Raw genomic sequence first — 13,599 nt, forward strand, 5'->3', positions numbered from 1 at the left:
GATTCATTAAAGAATCTAATGGCTTTGAGAGATGAAGCCAAGAATGTTGCTGTCTTATCCAGTGCACGTGATGATATAAAAGATTATCGTAAATTAAGAAATCAGGTCTGAGAAAAAAAGAGAACTTATTATCAACAGAGAATTTCTGAAAGTGGTCTTTAACTAAACCTCTTCATATTGCGAATTATTTTAATGATTATTTTATTGACAAGACCTTCAAGCTCAGAGAAAACATGGACACTGTTAAATACAATTCAGAAGAGCATATAAGAAATGGCTTCATGAGAGGTAAAAACGGTGCTTTTGAATTTCATGAGATTAATGTTGAAGTAGAGAGATTGTTGAACTCTCTGGAAGCTGATAAGCCTGCAGGTATTGACCACCTAGACTGTAAATTGTTGAAAATATCTGCTTCATACATTTCCAAATCTGTGATATTTTTAATAGATGCTTGATTCCAACATTATGGAAAGAAGGAAAGATTTCTCCTGTTCCAAAAGACAAAAAGTCAACTTTTAACGGTCCAAACAGCAGGCCTATCAGCATCTTGCCTGTACTTAGATCAGTGTTTTTCAACCTTTTTTGAGCCACGGCACATTTTTTACGTAAAAAAGATCCCGCGGCACACCACCTGCATTTTAATCGCATTAATCGCATGCCGGCATTTATTAATTTATGTTCCACTTCACTGGGCTTGGCGAGGTCCTAACAGGCTACTATTTTGACCCTTTGCAGCACCGTTACTTCTCATCAAGCTGCCACTTCCTCCTAACACATCCTGCTGCTGGATGGTGGATGGAGAAACACAGCAGCAATAACTCTGAATGGAGCTTTTTATTTTCAGAAACTCCCAGACAGCTCGTATACAAGTCAAAGCCATGTGCACGTTGTGTAAAGCTGAATTAAAATATCACCGAAGCACGTCAAGCTTGAGCTACCAGCTACGAGATAATTAACGTGACTCAGGTTGATGCTACCCACTAGCATGCTACCCACAGGCTAAGCAGTATTTTGGAGAGTGCTACTTGCCGACCTGTGGATGAAACCAAATCCAAAAAAATTACTACAGCTCTTGCGAAACGGGTGGCAACTAACTGCAGACCTGTCAGCATCGTAGAGGACTCGGGTCTTAAAGACGTACTACGGTTGGCATGTTCTGACCCGTCTCGTTGCCGTCGAGGGGGACAGTAGTTGTCACGGATACACAGCCTGTACCACACGGAGGAAGCAGCCACACTGGAACTGCTGCAGAGTGCAAACGCTGTCTCATTAACCGTGATCACTGGACGTCAGAGAGGAATCAACATTATTTAGGAGTTACTAAACACTATATGGACTCTAGTAAGGAGAGGGATTTGTAGTTTTTTAGATAGGTACTTGGAGGAATTGTGTTATAATGACAGATTCACACATTTTTCTTTTGTTTACAGTAAATAAATAATTACAAATCTTAAAATCAAGTTCATAAAGTAACTTTCTTTGCATTCATTTGATTCCCAATCAAGATCCACTGGTAAGAATGGTTTTCCATTGTTAATATGGACATAAAAACTGATCTGAAATGCAAAATAATAGAATTTTAATCATGTGATAAAATATGCGATTAATCACGATTAACTATAGAAATTCAGCGATTAATCGCAATTAAGAAATTTAATCTTCTGACAGCCCAAATATATATATATATATATATATATGCTAACAGTCTGACTCTGAATTGATTTGTATTGATTACAATTGTATTGTATTGATTCATCCATCAAACATCAGAAGCAAAAGTCTGAAAAAGTTTATTTCTATCAAAGAATGAACCAAAGTGAACATTTCACATCATATTTGTGTTGTTTTTACATTATTTTTATACAAAATTCACAGTTTAAGTGAAGATAAAAGGCATAAAACACCATAAATAGTTGGATTGAAAATGCAAAAAAGGGCAGAGAAAGAAGATTATAATAATAACTCAACATACAAGTGCAAATATATTGACACAATGTACAACTGTAATGAATTATTCTGATTTATTGACTTATATAACCTGTAAGCTGAGGCTCTAATGATTTTAGGAATGTGAAAACATTTGAAGATACTCCAGGAAATGACATCACAATACGTAAACACACACACAGACACACACACACACACACACACACACACACACACACACACACACACACACATCCAGGGAGACGGACGCCATGGACTCAGCATGTTAACGCTATTCTGCAGATTTTTCATCCTGGAAAATGGCTAAAGAGAAATCAGCAGATTCTGTTTGTGTGTCTGCTCTTCGCTCTTCACATTATAGAGCTCAAATCCAAAGAGAAGCCGAGGAAACGGCCGACTAGAGATGTGAAAGAAGGACAAAACATGGAAGGAAAAACAAACTAATGAATCGCTCGAGCAAAATAGTTACAGAAGTGGTCCTCTAAACTCTCTGTGTCTCTGTGTCTGTCTCTCTGTCTCTCTGTCTCTGTGTCTCTGTGTCTCTGTGTCTCTGTGTCTCTGTGTCTCTGTGTCTCTGTGTCTGTCTCTCTGTCTCTGTGTCTCTCTGTCTCTCTGTCTCTCTGTCTCTGTCTCTGTCTCTGTCTCTGTGTCTCTATGTGTCTCTGTGTCTCTATGTGTCTCTGTGTGTCTCTGTGTCTCTGTGTCTCTATGTGTCTCTGTGTCTCTGTGTCTCTGTGTGTCTCTGTGTCTCTGTGTCTCTGTGTCTCTATGTGTCTCTATGTGTCTCTGTGTCTCTGTGTCTCTGTGTCTCTGTGTCTCTGTGTCTCTATGTGTCTCTGTGTCTCTGTGTCTATATGTGTCTGTGTCTCTGTGTCTCTGTGTCTCTGTGTCTGTGTCTCTGTCTCTGTCTCTGTGTCTCTGTCTCTGTGTCTCTGTGTCTATATGTGTGTCTGTGTTTCTGTGTCTGTGTCTCTGTGTCTCTGTGTCTGTGTCTCTGTCTCTGTCTCTGTCTCTGTGTCTCTGTGTCTATATGTGTGTCTGTGTCTCTGTGTCTCTGTGTCTATATGTGTGTCTGTGTCTCTGTGTCTCTGTGTCTGTCTCTCTGTCTCTGTGTCTCTGTGTCTCTGTGTCTCTGGGTCTATATGTGTGTCTGTGTCTCTGTGTCTCTGTGTCTCTGTGTCTGTGTCTCTGTGTCTCTGTGTCTCTATGTGTATCTGTGTCTCTGTGTCTGTGTCTCTGTGTCTCTGGCAGCTACTTGAGTTTGACCTCGCCGCTGCTGTCCTCGTCGTTGTTGTTGTTGTTGTTGTTGTGGAGGCCGTGGCTCAGCTTGCAGTCCGCCTGCTTCCTCAGCGCGCGTGGCGGCAGCTTCTTCTTCACAAACAGTTTCTGCAGGAAGCGTCCGCTGACGCTGAGCGGGCAGTAGCTGTGGATGAAGTACATGAGGCCGACGCCTGGCCCGGCGAAGTACCGCGGGGCCGGCTGCTGCACCTGCAGCGCCGTGGTGATGGCAACTACCACGGGGCTGAGGTCCGGGTTGGCGTGGCTGGCGTGGCTCTGGAACAGATCCTTCGTCTCGGACACGTAGTCCTCGCCGTACTCGTCCAGCAGCGCCGGAGACAGACTCTGCAAGAGCCGTGTGTGCTGCGTTTCCCAGTAGGCTCGGTTCCCCGACTGACCTGCAAGACACAACAACAACAACAACACACATTGGGGTTACCACGGCAACACAAACACACGGTTACCACGGCAACAACGCTGGATACCATAGACCAGTCATTCCCAAACTGTGGTCCGTGAGGGTACTGCAGGTGGTCCGTGGAAAAGCAAAATAAAATATAAAATAATAGCTTTTTAACCTTCATTTTACCAGGAAATTCCCATAAAAATTAAGAATATGTATATTGATATACAATTTAAATTTAAATTAAAATGTCAAGTTATTGTGTGATTACTAAAATAGGCTAGTGGCGCTCGGCCGTGATGTTCAAGTCCAAACTCTGAAGATTAATACTCAAAGCCTGTTGTTCAGGTGAACCTGATTATGTCCTCGGCTTCTTGAGTGAATAAATAAATGAAATATGTGGCAGCCGTTGTGTGCAGTAAACTTTCTTTTAACAAGCCTGTTGTGCTGATGAGATGACCAGGTCTAGTTTTAGTGCTAGTAGGCCTATTAAGAAGTACGGATTAATTCAGGTAGGACTGTGTCTAGACACATTTTATTATGTTATGAGGTGGTCCGCGAAAATTCATGATTACAAATAGTGCACACACACACACACACAACAAGTTTGAAAAGCCCAAAGCTAGACCACATGTGTCAAACTCAAGGCCCGAGGGCAGGTTTTGATCCGGCTCACATTTCAATTTAGGTTCACAATAAATTTAGGCCCACCTAGTTTTTGTCGCTTTTTTTTACATTTATCCGCCTTTTTTCAATGCTTTAGGCACTTTGTTTTAACATTTTGGACACTTTAATCAATGTTTTGCCAGTTTTTCTGAAGTTTTTGGCGCTTTTTACGATGTTTTTGGCACTTTCTGATATTTTTGTCACTTTTTCAGACAATTTTGCAGAGACATTTTTTTGGCCTTTTCCAACTTTTTTGGGGCTTTTTTCAACGTATCTGCCGCTGGCTAAGGAACTTTTTAGCCGAACTTTTTTGGGGCTTTATGAGGCCCAAAATGTAAGTGAGAAGACTACAGTATATGAGGCATGCAATAATACAGTCAAAATATTTGACTGTTTCTCTTAAATAAACACATGTCAATAATCTCTACTTGTCTGGCCCTCAATGTGATTCTCATTTTCCAGTGTGGCCCTCTGGGAAACTGAGTTTGACACCCCTGCCATAGACAGTTAAAGAAATGGACCAGCAGATCCCGTTGCTCTGGACGGAGACCAATGAGCGAGTTTTTGTTTTTTGCAGGATGGTAGGGGAAGACTCATGAATATTCATTAGATCAGTGTTTTTCAACCCTTTTTGAGCCACGGCAAATTTTTTACATTAAAAAAATCCTGCGGCACACCACCAATCAAAAATGTTACAAAATGACACATTGTAGTCTAATAAGATCAGAATCTGCATTTTTCCTTTTAAAAAATGTATCCATGGCTGTTACAGGCTTACATCGATGACCTCGGCCCTACTGCTTACATCCTGTCACTGCCACCAGGGGGCAGTCATTCTACTGTTTACATCCTGTTACTGCCACCAGGGGGCAGTCATTCTACTGTTTACATCCTGTTACTGCCACCAGGGGGCAGTCATTCTACTGTCTTACATCCTGTCACTGCCACCAGGGGGCAGTCATTCTACTGCTTACATCCTGTCACTGCCACCAGGGGGCAGTCATTCTACTGTCTTACATCAACAAGGTCATTATTGCGCTATACTGCCTCCTACTGACACAGAATAGTATTTAATTTCTCTGCCAGTCATCACATTGCAGACACAGATGAGCAACAATGGCAAATTATTTGCAGTAACTCAATAAAAAAATTTGTTGGACCATTTAAGTAAAATCGGATAATTTCCCACGGCACACTAGTGTGCCGTGGCAAATTAATTTTGCGACCAGTAAAGGATATTAGAAGCTCTTTCCCGGTGATGGCTGAGCGTTACTGAGCAGCCTCCAACTGAGCTTGAAGACGTAGATGTGACGTGAGCAACCTGTCTGAAAGTTGGAAGTCTTCTGGTAGCTGTGCCAAGAGAAATCTCAATCATTCCCAATCTAGCAGAGACGGAGAGCGTAGGTATATGTAAGGAGATAACATAGACACAGGCTAATTATTGATCACTACAATGATAGTTAACATTAGTAATTAAACTTAAACAGCTAATGGAAGTCCAAACTGCCTGAGAGCTTCTCCTGTACTATACGGTAATTCCTCTACTATGAGACAGTAAGTCTCGTGGTTATGACCCAATCGTTAGCCTATTTTTATAAAAACGTCTGCTACGGAGCCATAACGTGAGCTACAAGGTAATGGAGCCTTTTATACATTGTCGTGTTTCTTTAGAAATAAACAATGGACAAATAGAGTCTTTAAACTCTTCAGATGTAAAGTTATTCTCTGTCAAAGTTTATTTATTTATTTATTTTTTTTAACCTTTATTTAACCAGGAAGAGACTCATTGAGATTAAAAATCTCTTTTTCAAGAGTGTCCTGGCCAAGCCAGGCAGCAGTACAACCACACATACAGCACATACAAACACAAAATACACAAAAACACCAAAAACATAAAACAACTGACACAGCAAATCTTTCAAAGTCAACCACAATCCTAAACACATCAGGCAAAACATCTGCAGCCAGATGTGGCTGCCTCCAAGTCAATCAACATCCTCTTAAAAGCGACCAATGAGAGCAGCTCAGTAAGTTTCATGGATTTCTGTAACTTGTTCCATGTAGAGGGAGCAGCAAACTTAAAGGCCTTTTTCCCCAGCTCAGTTCTAACCTTTGGACCAGATAGAAGGAAAAGATCCTTTTTAAGTCCCGGTACTATTTACACTGATATAGGTCAGAAGGTAGGATGGAAGGAGACCTAAAATAGCCTTGTATATGAAGGTATGCCAGTGTTGAAGTCTCCGTGTTGATAGAGAAGGCCATCCAACACGTTCATACAGTTCACAATGGTGAGTGAGGGATTTCATCACCAGTGATGAACCTCAGAGATCCATGGTATACAGTGTCCAGTGCATGTAAACTTTGAGACGAAGCATGCATGTATAGAACATCACCATAGTCAAGTACAGACATAAAAGTGGCAGCGACCAGCCTCTTTCTAGATTCGAACGAAAGGCAGGATTTGATTCTGAAATAAAACCCTAGTTTAAGTTTTAATCTTTTTGCTAGCTGCTGAATATGAAGGGTAAAAGAAAGAGATTCATCAATTAAAATACCAAGATATCTGTACTTAGAAACACATTCAATCTTAGTACCCTGGGAAGTGAGGATTGAAGGGAGATGTGATTTAGATTTTGAATTTGAAAAAAGCATGACTTTAGTTTTTTCTGCATTTAAAACAAGTTTTAAATCATAAAGATTCTGTTGAAGCGTGTTAAAAGCAAGTTGTAACTGGGAGAGGGCCTGGTCTGGGAGAGGATCTGGTCTGGGAGAGGGCCTGGTCTGGGAGAGGATCTGGTCTGGGAGAGGGCCTGGTCTGGGAGAGGGCCTGGTCTGGGAGAGGGCCTGGTCTGGGAGAGGATCTGGTCTGGGAGAGGGCCTGGTCTGGGAGAGGGCCTGGTCTGGGAGAGGGCCTGGTCTGGGAAAGGGCCTGGTCTGGGAAAGGGCCTGGTCTGGGAGAGGGCCTGGTCTGGGAAAGGGCCTGGTCTGCGAGAGGGCCTTGTCTGGGAGAGGGCCTGGTCTGGGAGAGGGCCTGGTCTGGGAAAGGGCCTGGTCTGCGAGAGGGCCTTGTCTGGGAGAGGGCCTGGTCTGGGAGAGGGCCTGGTCTGGGAGAGGGCCTGGTCTGGGAAAGGGCCTGGTCTGCGAGAGGGCCTTGTCTGGGAGAGGGCCTGGTCTGGGAGAGGGCCTGGTCTGGGAAAGGGCCTGGTCTGCGAGAGGGCCTTGTCTGGGAGAGGGCCTGGTCTGGGAGAGGGCCTGGTCTGTGGTGGGTGCAGAGCAATACAGTACAGTGTCATCAGCATAAAAATAAAATTTTACATCAGACACGTTATGACCAATGTTATTGATATAGAGCAGTATTTCTCAAATGGGGGTACGGGTCCCCCTAGGGGTACTCTGGAGGACTGCAGGGGGTACGTGAGCTATTTAACAAAATGTTTAATAGTAACAAGGCTGTTGTCCAGAACATTGTTCCTCTTTATGTAGACTTTTTTTCCTACCAAAAATGTGACATTTGTGCCGCCTTCTTTGGACCTATTCTTGCCTTCCTTCTCTTTACAAGTTCCTCGCTTTTTTTGAAGTTATGTCATTGTTTTTGAAGTTTTTGATGCTATTTTGACCTATTCTTGCCTTCTTTCCTTCCTTCTTTCGTCTTTTTCCAAGGTTTGTCTTTTTTACAGTGTGTCTCCTTTTCCCATCAGCATTTAACTGTTTTTTCAGGTACAAGGCTGTTGTTTAGTAAATCTATCGCTGACAGCGCTGTACTGTTGCTCTTTATAGAGACTTTTTTTTCTACCAAAAATGATTAGCGCTGGTCAGGGGGTACTTGGCTTAAAGAAACAATTCAAAAGGGGTACATCACTTTGAGAATCACTGATATAGAGCAGTGGTTCCCAACCTGGGGTCCGGGCACCCCTTAGGGGGGCGGCAAAGATCACAAGGGGGGTTCAAGTCTTTATCTGGTTTGAGGTTGAGGTAAAAAAAAATATTTGCACGTTAAACAAATTATGATAATACACTAGAATATATAATGTATACAAAAGTCTGTATGAAAACTATATATTTTTGTTCACGCTTAATATTGTAGGCAGGCTACTTAGTAGGCCAAACCTCCGGGACCTCTTAACCTGGGACCCTGCTGTCGGTACACGATCCGTTCTGCACATGCGCAAAATGTTCGCGGATGCGCGGTTGTATGAGGATTTACGACACTGCACGATCTGTTCCATGCTTCCGGTCGACAGCCAAGCTAACGTTAGTTTAGCTAACAGCTAATTCGGCTAACCGCTAGCTGATTGTAGCGTTCTGCAGTTAGCCTCCACAGGCAAGCTAACGTTAGTTTAGCTAACGGCTCATTCGGCTAACCGCTAGCTGATTGTAGTGGTCTGCCGTTAGCCTCCACAGGCAAGCTAACGTTAGTTTAGCTAACAGCTAATTCGGCTAACTGCTAGCTGAGACAGCATGTAATAACTTTAAAAGACCCTCAAAATAAAACTTGAAAATGAACGTTGACATATATAACAAACACGTAACATATATAACAGCTGTTACGTCAGTTCTACTTTACTTGTGCTCATTTAAAATACAATCACTCAATACTTGTCTTTATTGTTATTACTGTGAAGTCTTAATTTAGCTGTAGCCTGCTTTTCCCATTAAGTTTGAGTTAACGTTATTTTAGACTGAATCTAGCTGTCAGCTAGCGGTTAGCTTTTCTTAGACATGAGTAGGGGGGGCGCCAAGGAAAAAAGGTTGGGAACCACTGATATAGAGGATGAATAGCAGTGGCCCCAAGACTGACCCCTGAGGCACGCCTTTTGTTATTTTGAGATAGCAAGAAGTGCTGCCCTCCGCCTGCACACACTGAGTTCTGTCTGTAAGGTAGTTAACAAGCCAGCCGACAGTTTGTTCCCAAAGCCCAGCCCTATGCAGTCTCTGTTTAAGCACTATGTGGTCCACTGTATCAGATGCCTTTGATAGGTCAATCAAAAGGGCTGCACAATGCTGCTTATTATCCATGGATTCAACAAAATCATTTAAAACCCTAAGAGCTGCCGACGTTGTACTATGCCCTTTTCTAAAACCAGATTGGAAGTCAGACAACACATTATAACTGTTAAAAAAAGTTCTTTAATAATAATATATACTGTTTATTGATCCCCAGTGGGGAAATTACAATTTACACTCTGTTAGAAATCACTACACACAGGCCTTAAATACACACACATGCTCAGTACCTCTATTAATGGAGAGATGTCAGAGTGAGGGGGCTGCCCATGCTCAGTACCTCTACATGCACTAATGGAGAGATGTCAGAGTGGGGGGGCTGCCGGTGGTGGACCAGTGCCCTGAGCTGTTGGGGGGGGGGGCAGTGCCCAGGAGGTGAACTGGCATCTCTCCAGCTACCAATCCACACTCTGTACTTTTGGTCTGTACTGGGTCTTGAACCGGCGACCCTCCGGTTCCCAACCCAACCTACGGACTTAGCTACTGCCAGCCCTAAACTAAACTAAACCTAAACTGATCACTGACAAGGGATTCTAGTACCTTGACCAGGACAAACAGTTTAGAGATTGTTCTGTAGTTATTTAAGATGGTAGGGTCACCACCTTTTAGCAGGGGAACCACAAAGACTTCCAGATGGGAGGAATGACATCAGTGACGTCAAAATGAATGGCAGTCAATGGGATGCTAACGGGAGGTGATGGCTAGGTAGCATCAACATGTCTCCATAGGAGCTACGCGCTGTGGAGAGAGGCTCACCCCCTTGTTGGAGACACGGCAACACAAACTTTGTGAGATGCTTTTTTTTGGACATTTTGTCCCTTTTTTCCCGACTCTGATGAATATTTTTGTCTCTACAGCTGTGAGTTTGTTGAACAGGATGAAACATATAACATGTGAAATGTGACCAGAGGTGTCTGTGTGTGTGTGTGTGTGTGTGTGTGTGTGTGTGTGTGTGTGTGTGTGTGTGTGTGTGTGTGTGTGTGTGTGTGTGTCTGTGTGTGTGTGTGTGTGTGTGTGTGTGTGTGTGTGTGTATGACTCAACCTCTCCATCTGGTTTCCCTCATTGTCTGCATCACCTCAGAACAGATCACTGAAACACTGTCACACATCCTAAATGGTTGCCATGCCTACAAAGGAATGTACATAGCATGTCATGACAAAATAGTAGACCTCATAGTGAAAGACATCTCAAACCATTTCCCTCTCTCAGTAAGAATGTACAAACATTCTCAGGTAAAACCATCCATGTTCCAGCCCTGCAGTAGTACCTCTAGTACTCTCTTACACCTGATGTTGTTATTATCAATGAGGAGTCCAGTGAGGTGCATATTTTGGAGGTAGGCTGCAGCTTTGATTCCAGCATGGAGGAGTCTTTCTACACCAAGGTAGTTAAATACCAACCACTCCTAAACACCATCTCAGAGCTGGGCTATAGGTGCACGCTACTAGTTTTCATATTTGGTAGCCTAGGAAACACACACAGGTTGGTAGTAAGATGGCTGCAACAACTTGGGATTGCCAAAAAGAGGCTTAACAGCTGGCTAAGTACTGTGCCATATCTGCTAGTACTGACAGCCGCTGCTACTTATACCCTTAAGAAGTGAGTATTATGCTACTTATACTATTAAGAACTGAGTATTGCGCTACTTATACCATTAAGAACTGAGTATTGCGCTACTTATACCCTTAAGAACTGAGTATTATGCTACTTATACCCTTAAGAACTGAGTATTGTGCTACTTATACCCTTAAGAACTGAGTATTGTGCTACTTATACCCTTAAGAACTGAGTATTATGCTACTTATACCCTTAAGAACTGAGTATTGTGCTACTTATACCCTTAAGAACTGAGTATTGCGCTACTTATACCCTTAAGAACTGAGTATTGCGCTACTTATACCCTTAAGAACTGAGTATTGCGCTACTTATACCCTTAAGAACTGAGTATTGCGCTACTTATACCATTAAGAACTGAGTATTGCGCTACTTATACCCTTAAGAACTGAGTATTATGCTACTTATACCCTTAAGAACTGAGTATTGTGCTACTTATACCCTTAAGAACTGAGTATTGTGCTACTTATACCCTTAAGAACTGAGTATTATGCTACTTATACCCTTAAGAACTGAGTATTGTGCTACTTATACCCTTAAGAACTGAGTATTGCGCTACTTATACCCTTAAGAACTGAGTATTGTGCTACTTATACCCTTAAGAACTGAGTATTGCGCTACTTATACCCTTAAGAACTGAGTATTGAGCTTGTTAAGTGATATTGTGAAGATCTGCTGCGTGTCACTGGTCCATCAGTTTGTGTATTGTACTGCATCGGTATTATTTGTGTCCCTGTACTGGTTTTCTTCATGTGGACATAAATAAATCATTAAAATGTGTGTGTGTGTGTGTGTGTGTGTGTGTGTGTGTGTGTATGTGTGTGTGTGTGTGTGTGTGTGTGTGTGTGTGTGTGTGTGTGTGTGTGTGTGTGTGTGTGTGTGTGTGTGTGTGTGTGTGTGTGTGTGTATGTGTGGGTGTGTGTGTGTGTATGTGTGTTTGCTGGTGATAAAACGTGTAACGTGTGAACTGTGAGCAGAGGTGTGTGTGTGTGTGTGTGTGTGTGTGTGTGTGTGTGTGTGTGTGTGTGTGTGTAAAGTTCATCCAGCAGAGAGACGGAAGGATTAAACACAAAGCTGCTCCTTCAGGATTAAAGTGACAGCAGCAGGATAAAGTGTTCCCGGCTCGCTGTTTACACCAGCTCCGCGGCAGCCAATCAGATCCCAACGCTTGTGATCCTAACGTTGTGTATCTCCGAGTAATGAACACACACTAAGACTCGATGACAGGCTGTTTGTCAAAGCCAGGAGACGAGCAACAGGTGTCTTTAACATCTGTTTGGAAAATAATAGAGTACCAGATTCATGGAGCGGAGCATTAATCCAAGATGATATATATTAATATATATATATATATATATATATATATATATATATATATATCCCTCCCCACCAGCTACAAGGTGTCCTTCTACATCAATAGGCAAGGTATGACTGAGCATTTATTCTGCATGAAAACACACATAGATGACTTTAAGCACGAGTCATGTAAACTGTGTTCAGTCTTCTTAGACTTTAGAGATGCATTAGGAAATATATCTCATATCACTGGAGGACATACAGCTCCCTCAGCTGTTCCCTGACACAGTGAAAGATGATCATATCACTGGAGGACATACAGCTCCCTCAGCTGTTCCCTGACACAGTGAAAGATGATCATATCACTGGAGGACATACAGCTCCCTCAGCTGTTCCCTGACACAGTGAAAGATGATCATATCACTGGAGGACATACAGCTCCCTCAGCTGTTCCCTGACACAGTGAAAGATGATCATATCACTGGAGGACATACAGCTCCCTCAGCTGTTCCCTGACACAGTGAAAGATGATCATATCACTGGAGGACATACAGCTCCCTCAGCTGTTCCCTGACACAGTGAAAGATGATCATATCACTGGAGGACATACAGCTCCCTCAGCTGTTCCCTGACACAGTGAAAGATGATCATATCACTGGAGGACATACAGCTCCCTCAGCTGTTCCCTGACACAGTGAAAGATGATCATATCACTGGAGGACATACAGCTCCCTCAGCTGTTCCCTGACACAGTGAAAGATGTAAACAGAGGCTCCTTTATCAAAGTTATCTGCAGAGAACAGCTCACCGACCCAACACCACTTCAGATAGTCATTCAAACTGGCTGTCCTCGGAGTGCAATTTATTTTATAATTGCCATCAACATGGATGTGTCAATGTCCCCCCCCCTCCTGGCGCGGTATCTCCTATCCCAGTACTATGCAGATGATGTCCAGATTGCCTCCAGAGAAGAGAGCGTTATTAAAAACATGCTCGCCAAGACAGACTCAGGCCTGGAGATTAAGAAAACAAAATGTTCTGTTCTGTTCTGTTTGAATGGAGGAGTGGAGGGAACCAGTGTTCACTGTAGCAACACAAACTATACATGTATATTCTCTTCATGAGACATACACTACCGGTCAAAAGTTTGGGGTCACTTAGAAATGTCCATTCCAGACAGAATACCAGCTGAGATCAGTTGCATTGTTTTTTTAATCAGAGCAGCAGTTTTCAGATTACATTATGTGTTTACATCATTGCAAAAGGGTTCTCGACTTTTTGAAATCCATGCTTTTTGGTCTAAACGTCATACCCAAATTAAAAGTGGTACAGCTCCCATATACTCTGACCCTCTGAGGTGGGCCTGACATCATTGGAAAGGTGATTGGTG

General features: G+C 42.8%; 1 protein-coding gene across 2 annotated transcripts in view; it reads right to left on the minus strand.

Annotated features, from left to right (window-relative positions):
- Window positions 1–1,830: 1,830 nt before the first annotated feature.
- The window catches only part of hsd11b2 (hydroxysteroid (11-beta) dehydrogenase 2), a 41,590-nt gene continuing 29,821 nt past the window's right edge, over window positions 1,831–13,599 (minus strand). The window contains exons 5-6 of one of the 2 annotated variants that reach the window (XM_035999816.1): window positions 3,194–3,623; window positions 1,831–2,457 (exon numbers count right to left, since the gene is read on the minus strand). In XM_035999816.1, coding sequence (XP_035855709.1) covers window positions 3,199–3,623 — 425 coding nt within the window. In that variant the 3' untranslated portion in view covers window positions 1,831–2,457; window positions 3,194–3,198. Of the gene's footprint in view, window positions 2,458–3,100; window positions 3,126–3,191; window positions 3,624–13,599 lie in introns of those variants that run through there. The other variant, XM_031317999.2, reaches the window with a different exon arrangement.

This window comes from Sander lucioperca, chromosome 3, assembly GCF_008315115.2.
Source record: "Sander lucioperca isolate FBNREF2018 chromosome 3, SLUC_FBN_1.2, whole genome shotgun sequence".
NCBI classification, from domain to species: domain Eukaryota; kingdom Metazoa; phylum Chordata; class Actinopteri; order Perciformes; family Percidae; genus Sander; species Sander lucioperca.